General features: G+C 39.7%; 1 protein-coding gene across 2 annotated transcripts; it reads left to right on the top strand.

The window, feature by feature from the left end:
* Positions 1–1,458: 1,458 nt before the first annotated feature.
* Positions 1,459–19,817, top strand: LOC148386097 (protein phosphatase 3 catalytic subunit alpha-like). 2 transcript variants are annotated; one of them, XM_088398704.1, is made up of 14 exons: positions 1,463–1,995; positions 7,007–7,207; positions 8,799–8,923; positions 9,012–9,123; positions 9,497–9,642; positions 9,718–9,857; positions 13,865–13,942; positions 14,042–14,136; positions 14,927–15,052; positions 15,175–15,252; positions 15,430–15,514; positions 15,999–16,096; positions 17,089–17,139; positions 17,338–19,817. In XM_088398704.1, exons 1-14 carry the CDS (start codon positions 1,941–1,943, stop codon positions 17,514–17,516), a joined length of 1,569 nt encoding a protein of 522 aa, XP_088254830.1. In that variant the 5' UTR covers positions 1,463–1,940; the 3' UTR covers positions 17,517–19,817. The 2 variants fall into 2 exon arrangements, with proteins under 2 accessions (XP_088254831.1, XP_088254830.1); XM_088398705.1 differs by lacking the exon at positions 17,089–17,139 and having other exon boundaries at positions 1,459–1,995.
* The last annotated feature ends 205 nt before the right edge of the window (positions 19,818–20,022 follow it).

Below are 20,022 nucleotides of genomic sequence, written 5' to 3'. Positions count from 1 at the left end.
GTCTGATGAGCAACTCTGCCTCCATTTCTAGAGATTTGTTACTCATCCTCGCGCTCATCACATGCTCAGCCTACTCACTCAAGTTGTCCCATTGTGGGACCAGAATGAAGGAGGGCCCAAAAATATGATTTGATGTCATCAAAACGTCTGAAGAATGCATTGTTAATTTTAAAAAAAAAAGAGGCAATTGTTGTCTGTAATGATGAATTTAAGGGAGCAAACTCTGCCTGTCATGGCAAGGCAGCAGTTGAGGCGCTAATGTGCTCAAAATGAGAGAAAAAGAGCGTCGGCGCCATCTAGTGGTAACAGTCATTTACAATTTGGGCTGACTTGACCCTAAATTTCCAGACTGCAAAAGAATGAAGAATTCTTTCATAATCTTCTCACTTCTGTTTTAAAGACAGGCATTTTTTTTCTCTTTTGTGTCTCTGACACTTCCACAGAGACAGCCAGAGTTTAAAATAAATCTGCTGAGCGTCTCACTTCAATTTCCTGGAGCGGTGCTTCTTGTTTTGTTTTGGGGAAATAATTTAGTGCTGTGTATTTTATGTTTTTAACCCTAACGTCATTGTGAGGTTTGTTTTAAAAAAAAAAAACTCAAATTACACTGTAAAGGTTGAGTGTCATTTGCATTTGTGAAACTCTTTAATTGAAGGAATCAATTGCCACAAAACGGGTCTTGTGTTTTTAAGTAAACGATAACACCATTCTTGACTGCTTTTGAAATAATGACAAAAGTAATAACAATAGTTTGGGTAACATAAAAAATGTTTTGTTTTGTTTTTTGTTATCGTTGAGAGCTTTGGGGAAAAAACACACTCAAAAGTTCATGAGTTGAATATATATAGTGCCATTTTCATTGATTATAATATTTTTCTACTTTTAAAACAATGACAACACAAACTAACATAAAATAAGGGGTGACATAAAATAACATGGTAATTGTTCGCTTATAGATTTTTCACGATTTATTTTATTTTGCATTTACCAAGCAATGTCGAGAACTGCAGTTAGTACACGCATTTTACTACCTGAAAAAAATATGTTCCACCTTAACCGACTGTTGAATTTGATTGAATTCAGATCATCATATCAATTCGTATACGGGAGCCCCGAGTGGTGGCATGTCGGAATTGCAACAGGGGTGCAGGAAATTGCGTTTAAAGATCTAGGCTCATGCACTATCGACACATTTTAAAGCCATCGTTAATTTTGGACCATTAGAATACGGGGAAAATGGCTGTCAAGACTCGCTTACCTTGCAGTTCACATGATAATTATCAACTCACTGCGCTTTTATAAACAAAGTCACGTGACGCTCACTCGTATATCAAGAGCATCTCGTGCTATGTTTTGAACACTTTGAATGTTTATAAAATGTCTATTTTAGCACTTGTTGCCACTTTAATGTTTGAACAGTATGTGCGTGTTGGTATTTTCATGCGCACCGTGGAGCTATATGCAAAATATTAGCGGGCTGCGCGGTGTGTCGTGTGTGCTCGAGCGTGGGGGCAGCCCCTTCAGAAGGCAGCACCAGGCAGGCGGTCTAGTGAAATATTTGCGTGGGAGTTCCCTTCAAAGCCCCCTCCCTCTTCATCACTCGCTTTCTCTCCCTCCCTCCCTTTCCCGTGCATCCTCCCCCACAGCAACAGCAGCAGCAGCTTAGCCCCGCATCCAGCTTTCTCCGGCATCCACCATCCACCCGAGCCTGGGAAGGAAGCAGCATCAAGTCCTACCCGGGCCCAGACGCTCCGACCTACGGAGGAGGAAGAGAAGAGAATAAAAGAAAGGGAGAGGAGGGGGGGACGCATCCTCAGCATCCGAGTGATGCCACAGTACCAACTGCATTTGGAGCAGCAGCGCTGAGAGTTGATCTTGTATTTTAGCGGGTTTGAGAGAGAGGAAGCGTTTCCAGACTCGAAGACAGCCGCAAACTGCCCATGAAGATGTCCAACGCTGACATCGTCCTAAATGCCGCCGATCGGGTGGTGAAATGTGAGTAGGACCTCAAAAAAACAGCCTTCATTTTGCCTCCAAGTATTACATAACATCTTGGCTTTTCGCTTCTTGTGCCATGGCGTGAACGTGGCCTTTATTTTTTTTCTCTCCCTATGCACGTAGTCGTGCATCGGTGGTGCATTCGCGGCCGTCAAGTTGCCTGTTTTTTTTTTTTTAATGTTGACAAACAATGCTATTTTCTAGGCAGCCCACACGAACTCCAACGAGCACGACTGCATAGGGAGAGATGGTGGTATAAATTTTAAAAACGTCATCATGTATTTTTTATGTTTGTTCTCAGCTGTCATCATTTGAATGTGTCTTAGCTCTGTGGCTGAGGGGGGTGGGAGGGGGGGGGGGGGGGCAGCTGAATGCTGAGCTCCTGCTCGAAGATGGGGCAGTGATGCAGCAGGATTTTGACATGGGGAAGCACAAGAAGCTTGGCATGCAGTTATAAATTAACATTAAATATCTCATATCTTGTATGCTAATACAAAGAGTGCTAAAAGATCCACAAGCGGGTGATGGCTCAGGGCATTACCGTGGATGCAAAGTATGATCAGCGGAGGATGATGAAGCGCTCACAGTTGTGCCATAACTCATTTAGCCCAGGCTCATTTTGTCCACGAACCAGCTCAGTGTACACCGATGTATTCACCAGCATTATTAGTGCGATGGCTGTGCAGCTCAGTCAGCATCAGCAACTTTTGCACTTGAGGCGACAACGAGTCTGGTACAGAGACTAATATGAAATTTGGATGGCAGCACTGTGGATGTTTTAATAACCTCGGTGGTTCTCCATCTTTTTGCATGTACTGCCTGCAAAATACTTGGCTCTCCAAGTGACCTAACAATGCAAGTACAGTAATGTAGTAGGCCTAACTGTTCATCAAAACGAGGTAGAGGTTTTATTCATAAAAAAGTATTTAATATGTCGTCATTGAAAAGAGGAGATATCCTTTGTCTAAATTTAATCAATTTAATATTTTTCCCCACGGATCGATACTATTGGCCAATCCTTACAAGAGTATTTTAAGCGAAAAGTGATAGATTTGGAGAGGCAACTATTTTGCCTGACAATGTACAAAAACTGGGCCTAAATATTAGTTCAATTAAAATTTATTGCACAAAATAATAAAAAAATTACTTAAATGTATTTTACAGTTAAATACAACTGAACTCTATTTTTGTAAAAGTTGTGTATTTAATAATTAAAAATATGTACTCTGCGTAAAAATTAAAATTTAAAAAACCTGTATTCATTGATATGAGCTCCATAATATATGTTCCTATTCATAACATGATTATTTAAATAATGTTTTAAAATAATTTAAATTAAATTATCTTATTTGTCATCCCTTCTTTGGATTTTGAGGATGACTCTTTGCCTTTAAGAAATGGTATTGTGTTCCTAAATGACGAAAAAAATACCACCACTTTTCATGCAAATCATTTCTCATTTATTATTATTCTTGTAAGGGGAACAATCACTGCTCATTGGAAACAGACAAATTTGCAATGCCTCCGCCTAAAAAAAAAGAAAAATCAAATTGCCCGTGATTATTTGGATGAATGACTACCGTTGTTTATACGATACCATCAAATGGCCTACCCTGCATTTTAACTTGTACACTTCATCACACAATTGCTGACACATCGGTATATTTGTGCTCCAGGCGCATGATTCATCTGTGTAAAATCCCTTCAATTTGACGTTTTGCAGAAGCATGTCTCATTACATCTTCTGTTGCATCAAACGTGCAATCTGTTGAGTCCGTAAAGGCGTTCCGATCGACAAGCTCTGTCAAAAATTGCGCCTTCGCATGAATGATGTTCAGTTTTGATTGACACTATCAGAGAGGTATTTATTTCGCAATGTTTATTGCATTGTCGAAAACTGCCAGACCACATAAAGGGAGCTATTTACAGTTTATTCATATTTTCCGCCTTTCCAGTTGCTATGTAAATAACTCTCTCTACCATGTCATTATTTTAGTAAGGGCATTTTTTGATACTGTATTATATTAGATTTAGATTTTGGGGTACGTAATGAAGTTAATAGCCTCATTGCATGGTGACGTTTGAATTTGGTCAATTTCCTAGCATGCACTAATTTGACCAAGTTGGTAATGTATGTGAAAAATAATATAGACGTTTATGCTTTTAGAATAATATTCTGTCTGATTTTATCATTTTCCTCTCACCGATCCAAACAAAATAGAAGTGTATTAGACTATAACGTCTTTTTACATTTTCAGTCCGTCCTTCCATTTTCATTTCAAAAAGGTGTCTCTCATCTAGTTCGTTCTAAAAAAACTAAAGGAAGCTACAAAAAGCACCATTGTGTCACTTGGGTGATAAAAGCAGATGATTTTGATGAGTCGAGACAGTTGCTGTTTGTGGCCCGTGTACCTAACTACTGAGGACAAGTGAGTTATTTTTATCCCTGCAAGTGAGACTACTACAAGTTCATAGCATCTCATATTCCTCGTCCACATCCTAATGTGACAGAAGAAACCGAATGTGAATGCATTATCTGCTGCTTTGTGCATTTTGTTTTGGAAGGGGACAATCACTACTTGTGTTCTGGCGAATGGAGAGTCGTATTTGAGGCAGTTGCTCCGGAAGGCATTTGAATCTGAACTAGTTTATAATCAAGCAATATAAAAGTATTAAGGAAAATGTGTCTCATTGAAGTCAATGTAGAAAGTGTCTTTCCATTTATAGTTCTGGGGCCATCCAGTGGCGGCGCTATCTGGATTAACTCCCCGTGCATGCCCCCCCCACCCACCCCCGCGCTCAAGGTTTGTTTTTTATATATTTGAGTTTTGAAATGGCATCATCTCTAAAGAGAGCAGCTCAACATTTACAGAAATTCAGTAATGCTCAGATTTCACAATACATGTTTTGTTGGTCCAACACATCACCTGTCAAGACGTTCACGTCGGCCTTCGTTAATTATGTCTCTCGAAAATGCATACTGGCTCGTTAAACGTATAGCCAAGAAGCCATTCAGCTTTTTCCTGACTGAACTCAAGGTTGCTCATTAGTAACGCACGACTAGCTTATGGCGTCTTTAACGTACGCATTTTGAAAAGATGTCACTTGAGAGCGGCGTTGGTTGAAACTCCTTGCGATGGCCTCGGATTCAGGAGCTGATGTGCTTTTTCCAGCAACGTTTATGCGAATGCCAAATGTAGTTTTCTGCGTCGGCACTGGCTCGACTCCAACAGTCAGCTGCTGCTTGCTTGCTGTTGCTGCAGCCGCTGCTGCTGCTGTTGCCCGGCAACATACAGTATTTCATAGTTTGACTCTGCCGCTTGGGCGCCGAGCTGGAGTCAGCTTCTTTCATCTCTCTCACTGTACATGGATGTTTGTATGCATTAAGCATCATACGATGGATGCATCTGGGTTATTTTTCCATATGAAAGCTTCTTGAATATATGAGATTCTGCATTTAGCATGTAGCTTGCAAAATGCCTATAGCGGTGCTGCTATTGAGTTTGACCTATTCAGTCACTTGATACACTGCAGGTCACGCAAGATTGCGCCGTTATCCAAAAACTCTCAATTCAATGATGACATCAACTCAACATCCAACACTCTTGTGTGTGTTGACAGTGCAGAATGTGTGCCGCTAATGTGTCAACGTGCACGTCGCCATCACAGATACACACTGCACACTGTGAAAATCCCCCCCCCCCCTTCTCCTTCCTCCTCCAATTAAAAACACTTGCTGCCGCTTGCCTCATTATCCCGGGAGCAGCGACTTTGAGAGTTCTCTAGCCAAGCATTCATTATTTAACAGCATGTTGATCATGTTCACTTTAAGCTTTGAGACACGTTCCTTTTTCTTGCCTTCACTTGGCACTGCCGAGGGCCCATGCTCGCCTATGCGAGGCTCAAATCTGGCAGCCAAACTACTGCTGACTTGGTAAATGCGCACTGGCGCGTGAAGCATTATCAGTGAATGTATTTGCAACTTCACGATCATCTGTCTTATTTTTCCCCGTTAATCTGAATTATTTACAGCCGCCTCGTGTAGAAAAAGTCTCTCCGTTAAGCCTGATGATCTATAGATTAACGTCAACACACGCGACCTGAAAGCTTGTCATCACAGCACTCTGGGATCAACCCCACATCTAATAAATAACCTTTCCAAACACAAAATAATGATCTCTTTTTTTCACACTTTGGAAGCCAGTTTGTTGGCTAGGTGACTGGTACATTTTAATGACCACAGGCTTCTGCATTCCAAAAAGCGTATTGGATAAATTGAAGACATGTTAGCTGAGATTTTTCCTGAGCTCCTCAAATTCCTTAAAGGCACAAGTTTAAGTTTATATTATGATATTGTGTTTTTTGTTTCATAGAAATTCAGCATTATGGTACTCATAACGGTCATTATTGATTGCCCATAATAATGGCAGGGCTCGCTGGATTGGCCATATGGCATACAGGGCAGATGCCCGGTGGGCTGGCATGGCATCATGCGGTGCTCTTTAATTAGTGAAACTGGTCCACAATTTAGATGGACCAGCCGTTTATATAGACCACAAACTAAACCAATCCAATATTTTCACACCACAGCAAACAAACGACATTGCTGAAGAGTCATTGTTTATCTTGCATGGGTAGCTAAGAAAATATATCCAGCAGTCTATTTCCATGTCTGTCACCATTTGAAAAACAAATCTCGACTTACTACATATTCTAGAAGAATTATTGAGTCAGCCATAGTTTTGAATAATTTACTGTTTGAGTCTGTAAATGGATTTATTGTCCTTGTGCATTTTAAATAAGCCATATTTTTAGAATCGATTGCACATACTGTGTATAACAAATGTATGTAGCGGCTGCGTTTTGCCTTTGGCTAAACATCCGTGAGATTTTCTCATGGTTATCCGTCACGCTCTCTCTAGACTGGAGTTTGCTCCGAGTCTGACTTTTCTCACATTCAAAGCGTGTCCATACTCATTTGATATTCTTTGTGTCTGTTTGTCCTCAGCTGTCCCCTTCCCCCTAAGCCACCGCCTTACCATGAAAGAAGTCTTTGACTGTGAAGGGAAACCTCGAGTGGATCTCCTCAAGGCCCACCTTACCAAGGAGGGCCGCGTGGAGGAAGCCGTGGCATTGCGAATCGTCAACGAAGGAGCGGCGATCCTGCGCCAGGAGAAAACTATTCTGGACATTGAGGCACCAGTCACAGGTTGGTTTGATATAAAGAAACAGCACAATATTGAGTTGGACACAAAACATCCAGAAGGCGTCTGTTGCAACTTCCCAGCGTCATCACGTTAAAATGCCTTCGCTAAAATTGCGACATATCCAAATGTTGGCAGCGTCGAAACCTGCCACTGTCTCCCTCTGATCAACTTAAGTTGTGGCCTAGTTTTATTCCAAGCGGAACATGCCAAAAAGACATTTTTATTCTGGGCATACAGTCATCAAGGGATATATTTTCTCAAGCTGAGAAGTTTTGCAGCTTCAAAGTCTGACCAATATATTTAACCAGTCACGGTGTTGATTAAAACAAAATTGAATTTCACAAAGGATAGATTGTATCAGCTGTCAGTGCTTTGGGATTCCAAGTAAAGCTGCGTAAAAGATTCAGATTTCAATTCCACAAAACAATAATTTTATTGACATGCTATGAACTTTTTAGAGTCGTAGCTACCAAAATCATTGATGCTAGCAATGCTAATTGTTATTCTCATCCACTTGCATCACAAATGTATGAAGACTTGTTAGCCAAACACAGATTTTTTTTAACAAATTTTGCTCGAATCATGCTGAGGTTTTTCATGATTAAGACAAATGAAAAAAAACTGCAACCTCACCTTTTAAGTTGACTCACCAACAAAATTTAATTTTGACGAGATCTTTGCACGCTCACAAAAATCTCAACTTGCACGGGGGACATGCCACGCTGATGATTGTGTACATGCATGCGCATACGTGGTCGTATGTGCATGTGTGTGTGTTTGTGTGTATTTGATTGCTTTAGTCACACAAGCAGTCTCCCACGCACATCGCTCCGAGCTTTGAGTGGGCGAAGGCCACTGTGGAGCTGATAGGGGAGACAGGAAAAAAAGATGGGAGTGAGCAGGAGAGAGGAGGACGGAGATGATAATGAAAAATTGAAGGCCACAAGGAAATGAGATGTTGGTTTGCAATGTAGAGTTGTTCAGTGTTTAAAAAAAAAAAAAAAAAGCATGCGTCTCCCTCACGAAAAGTGTCTCGCTCTTTGGTGTACCAAAACCATAAACATCTCTTTTTTTGTGACCCTGAAGAGAAAACAAATTCATATAACTTTCTTTTGCCTGTTTCAGAGATGCTCTTGTTTGTTTTCCATGCTGAAACGCAATTGTGTTTAACCAATCAAAGGGAAAATGTCAACCGCTCGGATCATTTCTCAAAATGATCACATTCCGCATAACAGTACAGTAATATAATTTATGAAAGGGATGAGAAAGCAAGCTGGAGTCTGGAAAGAAATGTGCAGCAGCGAATGGTGACTAAGCAGCTTCTAGTATAACTAACATTCAGTATAAAATAGCATTCAGCTCAGCTATTCATTACTCTAGTCAGACTTTTTTTTTTTTAAACAAGATGGAAATTTTCTTACAAAATTGCTGTCATTGGTAGTTTTTTTGCATCCTTGAAATACGGTATGAAATGTTATATTGGAACATTGGATGTCAAACACGATTTGTTGTGATTTATTTCAAAACTATCTTTACCGATTTACTAAATGCTGATGGGAAGCGTAATTTGTTTTAACCTTCTTTGTTTTCCAGTTTGTGGAGACATCCATGGGCAGTTCTTTGACCTGATGAAGCTTTTTGAAGTGGGAGGATCGCCAGCCACGACACGCTACCTGTTCCTGGGGGACTACGTCGACCGTGGCTACTTCAGTATTGAGGTGAAGCAAACCAATTTGGGATATGACAAATTTTTTATAAGCTGGTTACTTACTCAACAATTTATTTGCATTTTTTTTGTCTCGACAGTGTGTTTTATACCTTTGGTCACTGAAAATCCTCTATCCAAAGACACTATTTTTACTACGAGGAAATCATGAATGTAGACATTTGACAGAATATTTCACCTTCAAACAAGAATGTGAGTATCCCGCCATTTCATCATGCAGTTTTTTTTCTCAGACTGTTATCTGGGGATGTTGCGTAAAATAGCCTTGACAACATAATGAAAGATTCCAATTCATCCAACCATTTCCATTATGAACTAATGCTTTTAGTTTTTCAAACCTGACGTCCAGAAGAGCAAAGACTTCTTCTCCAAGCAGTAATAAGAGCAAGGCCAGAATCTGCTGCCTGCTCCAATAGATTTCATTTAGATAATATTTTTAAAAAATAGATTTTTATGTTTTGTATGTAATGTTGATTATATTGCATGCAGTCTGCCATTTTTCTTTTAGTACTTTTACTGTATCACAGACATCACATATAGGGATAATTTTCCTTTTGTTTGGCAGGTAAAATCAAATATTCGGAGCAAGTGTACGACTCATGCATGGACGCATTTGACTGCCTTCCTCTGGCTGCGCTGATGAACCAACAGTTTCTGTGTGTCCATGGCGGACTCTCACCTGAAATACACACCTTAGATGATATTAAAAAGGTAAAACCACAATCTCAGCGCTGGCTGGATTTTGTCTTATGAATTGAGTGTCTCTGTCTGCTCCGTGGTGTTAAGTTGGATCGGTTCAAGGAGCCGCCGGCTTTTGGGCCCATGTGTGACCTGCTGTGGTCGGATCCTCTGGAGGACTTTGGCAATGAGAAAACCCAGGAATATTTCAGCCACAACACAGTGCGAGGTTGCTCCTACTTTTACAGGTGAGCTCAGCCGTACAATCACCAATGAGGATTCAATCAGACGTCATTTCTGTTCAATCCACATTAAGGCTCATCATTAAATTTCTATTAACCATTTCCATCTTATACCCAGGAGCTACTCAATTTATTTTTTTCCCAATGAACTAAAATGATCATGGGAATCCAGCGATTGAATGATTAAAAAAAAGAAATCAGGAAATGAGTTGATTATGCTGCTTGCTATTAAGCAGAGCATTGTTCAAAAGAAAGTGAGAGTTGATCCTCTATTGTTGTGAGATGTAAGAGAGCCTTGGAAGTGGGTGGTGATGAGATTTGGTGGCAGTGGGGGTGAAAGGGAGCTTCATAGCACTTTTGCTCCTATCACACAAGGGTCCGGATGTACTGAATGATTTCAAATTCATATATTCATATCTTCTATGCGTCTGTAAGAATATGAGTCATCTGATGAAATAGTGGAACAGAAGGCTTAAGTGCCGATTTCACTTTGTGCCATGGAGAGCTTATGGTTTTATTTGACGTCAACCTGCCCCGAGAATTTAGTATAAAATCAACCCATTTTTATCCATTAACACTGAACTATTTTTTTAACATGACCTACAGTACACTCTGCATATTACATACAAACCTTTATTTGGACATTGTCTCGGTGAGAGGACCTTTGTGAAGATTATTATGTATGCTGCAGAGGATGCTTCAATGTAATTGTCATTTATCCCTTTGTGACCTTTTACTACTTTTACTATCTCGCCACCATTAGGAATGGAAAAGCATCGTCTCCTGAGCTCGATGGCAACATAATCGCTTTCTTAAATACAAGAAGCCCTTAATGAGTAGTGGGAGAATTATGTGAAAAGTCGATCAATAATACATATTCTAAAATGATACAATATTGATCTCACTTTAGTTCACATCGTGGGCGCACATGACCGTGACACTCCAACCAGCACTGTTTGCAATATTAGACGACTTGCAAAAATCAATACACATAATATCGATTTGAAATCGCCGAACCATATAACCACGCTACGTTTTTAAATGTCACATGTCTGAGTTAGCTTTCGCTTTGACTGTGTACTTTCTATTGCAAATAAAAATTTGCTTTTTTTTTTGTCCATTTTTTGCAGTGGATCTAATTAAATACAGTCTATGTATAACTAAAGAAAATAACTGCTGTTATATATCGCGGATTTTTGAAAAGTGAGACGAAAATACTACTCTGACATTTACATGACAATGTTACATTTTTACCACGATGAGGAGTTCAGGCTAGGTCGTTGCAAGTTGTACATCGAGACAAACGAAGGCAATGACCGGCGGCCTAAGCGATCAATTTTATGAGGGTGTTTGCGGGACAGAACTTCCATCTCTGTCTCTCTCGCTCATTCTCACTTGTCAGATTTCTCACTTGCGCTCTCTCTCTCTCACTCGCAAGCTAACCGACACATAATTTCACAAAGGAGGGAAGAAATGTGAGCCGCAGGCAGGCAATGTGTGTGTGTTTTCTCTGACTAATCAATAGAAACTGTTGGAGTGAACAGAAAATAGTCGAGGACATGTTGTACTTTTGGATGTTTATTTCCTGTTTTAATGAAGACCAAAAGGCTGAGAAAAACATGGTCTCTGATAAATGCAATGGCCTTGTTTCTAACTTGCCCTTTTTTGAACACTTGTTGAGTCCAGAATTTCGGAGTGTCTCATCAGTGCTCACTGTGCGTAGCCATGTGAGCGCAGCTATTTCTGTCATTTATATATGGGCCACCTTGGGAACGTTCTCCATGTGACCTACATAAAAGAGGGATGGCACAGTTTCGCCAGGTGCTATGGGCACAGCGGCCTCCTTGTTTCCTTTCCAGAGCAAACCTTGGAACGTTTAAATATTTCAAACACTTGTGAAAGTTTGATGGGTAGGCAGCAAGGAATGCTGTGCTAGATTAGACTGGACTTTAACAATTGATGATGATCAGTGTAAAGTCAATTAGTCACTTGAGTCATTTAGAAGGAAACATTCATCCAATTCCATTTCAAAACAGACAAGACTGGTTGTACAGTGATCCCTCGCTACTTCGCGTTTCGTTTATCGCGGCTTCACTACATCGCGGTTTTTTTTTCCCCAAATTAAAAAAACATTTAAAAGTCAAAATAAAACTTCTAAATTGAGGAAACATGTGTCTAACCTTTAGGGCAATGTAGTTTTGCTCCAAATGTTCATTTACATTCCTTTAGAAGTCCGTTTTCACGTGTTAGCACGATCGCGAATTAGTATCGTTCCGCTAACTCGTTATCCTGCCCAGTACTTCGTGGATTTCACTTATCGTGGGTGGTTTTTGGAACCAATTATCCGCGATAAACGAGGGATTACTGTATTGCTAAACTGCCAAATTGTTCTAATTTCCAATGAATATTCACTTCCCACATATTTAGTGAATACAAATATTTTGTCCAAAACTCTCACTGTCAAAACATTGATTAGCTCTAGTTACGCAAGTTTAGAAAATGTGTTAACCACTAACTAATACAACTTGATAAAACTAAAATAAAGTAAAAACTACTCACCAGACAGAAGACAGAAACTTAACAGAGTGGAAAACAGACTGTGTTTTTAGTTCATGAAACCTTGTTGATTATCTGTTGGCAGGCAACAAAAGTACCCAGTTTGTGCTTTGTGCTTACTTCAGTATGCCCTGAAATTGATACTCAACATTATTGGTTGTAAATAGCAAATTGGTATTTATAGTTCCATCTGTTTGGTTAAAATAATTTGTGTATTTAATTGTGGATTGCTCATATTGTACTAAGCAAAACACCTTTGTGAAATGAATTTTACAGATTATACACGTTTGAGGTTCCACTAATTATCTACATAGATATACAAACAATATTTCCATTTCATTATGTATGCCGGGAGAACACATGGCTGCTTTTAATGAAGTGTATAGGAATCACAAATTGACTATATTAGTGTGCCAAGCAACAAAAGCTCTGTGGAGTCACAGACGTGTCATGTTGCCACCACCACTCTTTTGGCTGATGGCTTCATCCGGAACGTGGTTATTAAATGTTAGATGGGTTTGCTTATCCATCCTATCTGATACTGGAAGATATTATACAAGACCAACTACAATAATTTCTCATTAGGATGATATTCATCCAATAGATCATATTTGTTTCTTTAAATTGAATCATACAGTGCAATTAAAAGGACAACAACACAGAAACAAAAGCCATTATTCATCAATATATAATATTTCTTTCAAAGCCAAGGGCTTGAAGATGTTTCTAAATGACATAACATCTTTCACGGTGTTGCATAACAGCTGTGTTGAGAGCTTCTACATGGTGCATCATATTCATAATGCAGCATGGAAGCGTCTCAATTATCAGACCTTCCTCTTGTCTTGTAGGAATCTGAACCCCACTCTGTAAATCCTAAATTCCTACATGAGATTTGCACATGATAATACCATATTTGAAAAAAAGAAACGAACATTTGTTTTCATCTAATACCTCACTACCAATCTGAACTGTGATGAATATATATTTACTGCTGAAAGCTATTTGGAGTGTGATGTGTGTGATTGGAGCGCCTCATTTTCTCACAGGTTAGAGCTGGAGTGCAGGTAGCCGTGACTGCTGCTTGCTGAGCTATTTAGTATTGTTTGAGTAGCTGTTGGATTTTTTTTTTCCCACATGCTTGCATCATCCTCGGCAGGTCTTTCATTAATATATTCATGAGTGATACATTTTCTTTTATCCACTTCTGAGTTGATGTATAATCACTAACTTGACATTATGTCGTGTGATGGAAGAAAACAAATCATTTTCATGTCATCTGAGAGTTGCGTGCCTGATTGACTCATTTATTATGGAACAACAGAGGATTTGGAGAACATAGCTGAATTGGCTGGTGGAGTTTGGATATAACGTGCGGTGTCCCCCAGGGGTCAATGTTGGGACCAATACATTTTCACCTGTACATAAATTGACATTTATGATGTCTTTCTTTTCAGTTATCCAGCTGTTTGTGAATTCCTACAGAGCAATAACCTATTATCAATCATCCGAGCGCATGAGGCACAAGATGCAGGGTAAGTTCTGACAATGACATACGGATACAAATTAAAAGAACAAAATGTGCATTTAAAGAAGACATTCTGTTTGTTGTTGTTATTGTGTTTCACTACCAGTTACCGGATGTATCGTAAAAGTCAGACCACGGGATTCCCATCCCTCATCACCATCTTCTCTGCTCCAAATTACTTGGATGTTTACAACAACAAAGGTGAGGAAATGTGGTCTTTGTTTTTGCCTTTTTGGGTTTGATGTGACAGATGCAGGATAAGATCTTATTAGATTGTGACGATGTACCTAATGTTGTGTCCTTTGAGCATATGCAGCAATATAATGGCTTACAGTTTGTGAACAAGACATAGGAATACATCAGGAAGCCCCCCGTGTGTTGGTGCTCTCAGATCTTGTGTCTTGCTTGCCATTGGCTGTGGGATATGGGGAGCGTGGGAGGGACTGTAGGCAGGCTGTATCTCCATGTGGCTTTGTGCCTCTTGATGTATCAGTGTCAGCAGTGCCTGGCCTCAGTTATGCCATCTACTGGCTGACTCGTTTCCTGCTCTCATGACTACAGGAGAGTTTTGCTTGACCATCATCGACAGAATAGTTTCGAAATTGCGGTCATATGTCTCCTGAGTGTGCTATTTACAACCATTAAATTCAAAGTCAAGTCATCACATTACCTGACCACTGTGAGTTATCAAATGTCACTTAATGGGTCAGAGTATTATTATTTATTAATTACAAACAATGTATCTTTGTTGATATTTTTCCTAGCGAGGTAAGGTGATGGATAGAACAATTAAATGCTTTATGGTAGAAATAACCTGTGTAGCCACTTGGTGCAATTCATGCAAAAAAATAATAGCCTTGTTCAATGAAATTGGTGAAGGTTATTTCTTTGCCCTATGAGCCTAAAAGGTGTATTATGAGCATCGTTTGGTAGAGCAGTGAACTCTCTTTATTATCTCCTTATTACGAACATGCGGCTGCATTTCTTCCAGCTGCTGTGCTCAAATACGAAAACAACGTCATGAACATCCGGCAGTTCAACTGCTCGCCTCATCCCTACTGGCTGCCCAACTTCATGGACGTCTTCACTTGGTCGCTGCCATTCGTTGGAGAGAAAGGTATGGAGTGTGCCTACTTTCTGCTTTGCTGCTTTTACTTGTGCTTATGTAATATTCTGCTACCTCCATGGATCATTGCTCGGTTACCAACGCTCTTACCTACGCTCTGCTTCCTCCTCTAGTCACAGAGATGCTGGTGAATGTGTTGAGTATATGCTCTGACGACGAGCTAATGAATGATGAAGATGAGATATTTGACGGTAAATATCAAATTTCTCATTGTTGGAAATATAAAATGCCGAAAATTACATTTAGGTGCAACATTGCACGGTAATTTTACTGAGATTTTTTTTTTTGCCTCTCTTGCCATGACACTCACAGCAGACAATAAGGCACTCAAATCATCCGCAAGCTAGCTCACATATCTTTCTTTACAGCCAATGCAGCTGCAGCACGCAAGGAGGTGATCCGAAACAAGATCCGTGCTATTGGGAAAATGGCCAAAATGTTCTCAGTCCTCAGGTATAGCATATCATTCATCCATCATTTGTAAAAAAACAAGAGCTGTATCAAATACTGTGTTTATAACCATAATAACGCTCAGTTTTGATTCAAGTCAAGTCAAGTCAAGTCAAGTTTATTTGTATAGCCCTAAATCACAACCAGTCTCAAAGGGCTTCACATAGACAAAAATTGACAATTATTCTCAAAGCATCCCCTGATCTTAAGCTCCCAAAAGGGCAAAGAAAAACTCAAAAAAAACCTGCCACACTGTCAGAGAGGTTATCATTCAATAAATATGTTTATTATTGTGTTAAGCACATGCATGGTAGGTTAATTGAAGGCATTTTTTTCATACACTTGTTCGCCATGCTTCTCATTCCATTGTGCAAATGTACATAATAAAGAGGCGGCATATGTGTTAACAGTCGCAGGAAGGGCAATATTTTCACCTCTTTCAATGTAGTTGAGATTATCTGATCTGTCTGATCTGTGATACCTGCAGAGAGGAGAGTGAAAATGTGTTGACGCTCAAGGGCCTGACGCCCACCGGCATGCTGCCGAGCGGGGTTCTCTCTGGGGGCAAACAGACGCTGCAGAGTGGTAAGTACAAGGCCGGAGATAAGATTCCTGTACGTACATTTTTGTAAAGCGTTTGGTGATTATTTCCCCGCTTTACCCTTTGAAGGGGTTTAAAATCTCTTCAAAGACATCCGTCCCCAAGATATTTTGCTTAACTTATATTTTTTACAAAGCTAGGAAGGAGTTTCCATGTTCTTCTCGTGCTTACGTGTGTACTCCGATACCGAGAACTGATACATGATAATTCCGTTATGTCTATGCAATTGTGATCAAAATCTGTTTTTATTTAGATCAAATGGTACACTCAAACACTCATCTTTATTTCTTGAGCAATAATCAAAATAATGCATAGAGCATGATGTCACTCACATCTGCTCTGCTATGATGGGAAATTGAATGTAAACAAACAACCGCAGTTTTCTAACAGTAAATATCATTGACACACAAAGAGAAAAGCAGGTTCAATTCTTCTGTCCTATTTAGTCCTCTCATTCACTTTACTATCTTACTTTAATTTAATGCTGGCTCTCATCCCTCTTTGAATCTCCTCTGGGATGCATTCTGTGCCAAATGGATGCTAGCCAGTTTCTTGTCGGGGTGAAGCTCCTCACGGTTGAGCGTTGTAGACAAATGTTGAAAGCACAATTGTACCCATGTTTTCTGCTCAGTAAAATACCTCACCCTGAATTCTGTGATAGTCTAGAATGGACTGAAGCTAGGATTGGTTTGGAAACTAGTTGCAAGTATTTAGCCCATGATGTTCCATATTGGTGTGTTCCTGCCATGCTCTCTCTTTTTGTTTGCTACTCTCCACGTTTTGATGGTTTGACTTGAAGTTGACACTGATTCTCTCCAATCCACAACAATGCATGGCGTCCCACCAAGTTTGGCTCCATTGCTACCGAACATGTGACTTGCATCCAACCTAACATTGAGCCGCCTTTTCGAGCGGGGCTGCCTTTTTGACATTTGCATGGCTTTATCCGGAGTAACCTGCTCCCCTCCTCCCCCAGCCACCATTGAAGCCATTGAAGCCATCGAGACGACTGATGAGGACGGAGAAGGTAAACATGCGTGAGCCCCTCCCCTTGCCTTCCTCCTCCCCAAATCCTCCCAGCATATTGGGTTTCCCCCTTCCATCTTCCTGGTCCACCTCTCACTGACATGAGCGGCATTTCACACACATTATTAATTAAGACATTGCATACACAAATGTGAGTCTGATCCCTTCCGTTTGTGTGACATGTTCCTCTCCTCGTCAGCCATCCGTGGCTTTTCCCCCCAGCACAAGATCACCAGTTTCGAGGAAGCCAAGGGCCTGGACCGCATCAACGAGCGCATGCCCCCTCGCAGGGATGGCGTCAACCACGTGGGGCACTCCATGGGAAAGATGAATATGTCCGAGGCGAACGGCACGGATGACAACAGCAACATCCAGTGAGCCTCGGTCGGTGATGGTGGTGGTTGCGGTGGAGATAGCATGGGGGGGCGTGGGGGGCTGCGACTTTGCAGATATTTCCCCGTGCAGTGAGACATTGCCAAATCGAAATTCAGGCCTCAGAACATACACAAATGGGCCCACAGCAGACAGATGAGCAAAAAGGTCATTTATTTGGTGACAGAATGTGAAGGTTGAGGGGGGGCTGGGGGCCGCAGTGTGGTAAAAACTTATCTCCCTGTCGTTCCCTCCCTCTGCTCAATTATAGACTGAACTCAGTCGGACATTGTGTTGGTGACACGCGACCGACAAAAGGCATAATTTCAATGTCCATGCCATGCAAATGATTTTATTCTTTATTTTTCTTTATATCAAGACACTCGCAAATTCACAGCTTGAGGATATCGATCTTGTTTTGAGAGTATGACATCATTACACCTTGAAAAAAGATTTGGAGGGTCCAATTCTGTTTCACAAGGAACCATATTTGGCTACTTCATTATACAACCAAGTCACTATGAGGCGGTAAATATTCATAGTCTGCAAAGAAAAATAATGTTAAGGAAAGACAGATCATTATAATGAACAATATTGCCACAACAATGGAGTCTAGTCATGAACCTTTTGAAAAAGTTAGAAATGTATCAAATTCCCAAGTAAGTGAATCTGTCAAGGTGTAATGGTAGATTATTTTATTTATTTATCTTGTATTGATATTTTCTTGAAAGATGAGCATTAAAAAGTCACTGCAGTGTGAGATTAAACCTCCACATGACTCGCCGCCAGTCATCTCCTAGCAACTCGGAGGAGTTGAGGGCAGAAAAGGGGGGGATGGGAGACTTAATCTCCTCGGTATATCTACAGTATCTATTAAGAGAATGTGAAAAGGGTTGCATTTTTATTTTGATCAAAGAGACATTTCTGCCTCTCTGCATTGTTTGTGCTCACGTTGGCAACGCATGGCATTACCTCGCACATCCTCACTTTCTGTAAAAAAAATGAATAAAAAATAAAAAAATCACTTGAGCATCCTCCTCCACCGAAGCTTCAGCAATCACGCCTGCGTTGCTATAGGACCGGATAACAGAGGCGAAGAGGAAAAGAGACTTGGGCATTTTATTATATATCCTGCTTGTCCAGCGCTGCCCAAGATGTGTGCTGTCACTCAGGTGTGCATTAGCGCCCCATTGTTTTTGTTTCCCTCTGCATTTGAGTTTGAAATGTGTAATAGCAAAACAAAGTATCAGTACTACAAATTTAAAGATGCATACTTGTATAGTATTATCTTAAATTATAAGAGGTGGGCTTCATTTATTGTTTATGGCGAATCTGACAGTGGAACTTCACTAAGGTGTCCACACTGTGATAAAACAAAAGTTATTTTGTTTTTTGTTTTTCAATCTAATAGTTATAAAAGAAATTACAGCTTGTTTTCTATAGATTTTGGAAAGTCACTAAAGTAGGAAGCTCAGACTTTAAGTAACATGTTTCCTTTCACGCATTTTAAAATATATTTTACTCCATTATTAAAGGTACAGTTTGTGACTCCAGGATGGACAAAACAGTGATTTTCAACACAGCATCTATGGTACGGAACGCATCAATGCATGCAGTTAAGTTCCTAATTGTAATGTGAGATTATAATTGTGATACTGTAGTCGTGATTCAAATAGTAAGCTTGAATTATTTTATGATTAAATTCAATTTGTTGTTTCATTTGTCTTGTTTTATAAATTTTATAAATAGGCTTCCTTATTGTTTTTGACCATTTTTTTATTTGTTATTTATTACCACTGCTTTTAATTTTATATTGAGTCATTGTATGCAGGGATGCCCTTCACAGGTGTGAAGCCTTGTTTACATTTCTGTTGTAATGATATACGGAACATGTTTAATCGTGTGAATGAATATAATCTCAGTGAAAAGATACTTTCAGGCTGCCAAAGCATGATAGCATGGTTTTCAGATGTAAATTAATTGGACACCTAAAAAAAGAAAAAAATCACGTGTCACACTTGCGTTGAACAAGAAACTGTACTGGTTCTATTTATTGCTGATATTACCATTATTGTTACAACTTATTCTTATGGTTCTTTTCCTTCCTCTTGTTCTGGTTCTTGTATGGTCTACATGCATATTTCGAGAAATATAATGGATTTTATCTTGCAACATTTTTTTTTTAATATCTCGAGAGATATGTTTTGGCATTTGACTTCCTAAATGATACACACATTGTAAGCATGCCCTATGGGACAAATCGCTTTTTTTTTTACTCTTGAATAAAATATGCATGAACAAAATCAAGTTTCATCGTTTCATTCACTGAATCATAACCGTTTATCATTTTGCTTCAGGGCAAAAATCAACATTTACCTCACACAGTTTTAATAAAGTGCTTTATTTGAAATTCAATCCAGACTAATCTAAAATCTATCTATCTATCTATCTATCTATCTATCTATCTATCTATCTATCTATCTATCTATCTATCTATCTATCTATCTATCTA

The sequence above is a fragment of the Syngnathus floridae genome, chromosome 15 (assembly GCF_059516105.1).
Source record: "Syngnathus floridae isolate MCC-2025c chromosome 15, RoL_Sflo_1.0, whole genome shotgun sequence".
Lineage (NCBI taxonomy): Eukaryota > Metazoa > Chordata > Actinopteri > Syngnathiformes > Syngnathidae > Syngnathus > Syngnathus floridae.
This window is presented reverse-complemented; position numbering and strand designations above follow the sequence as displayed.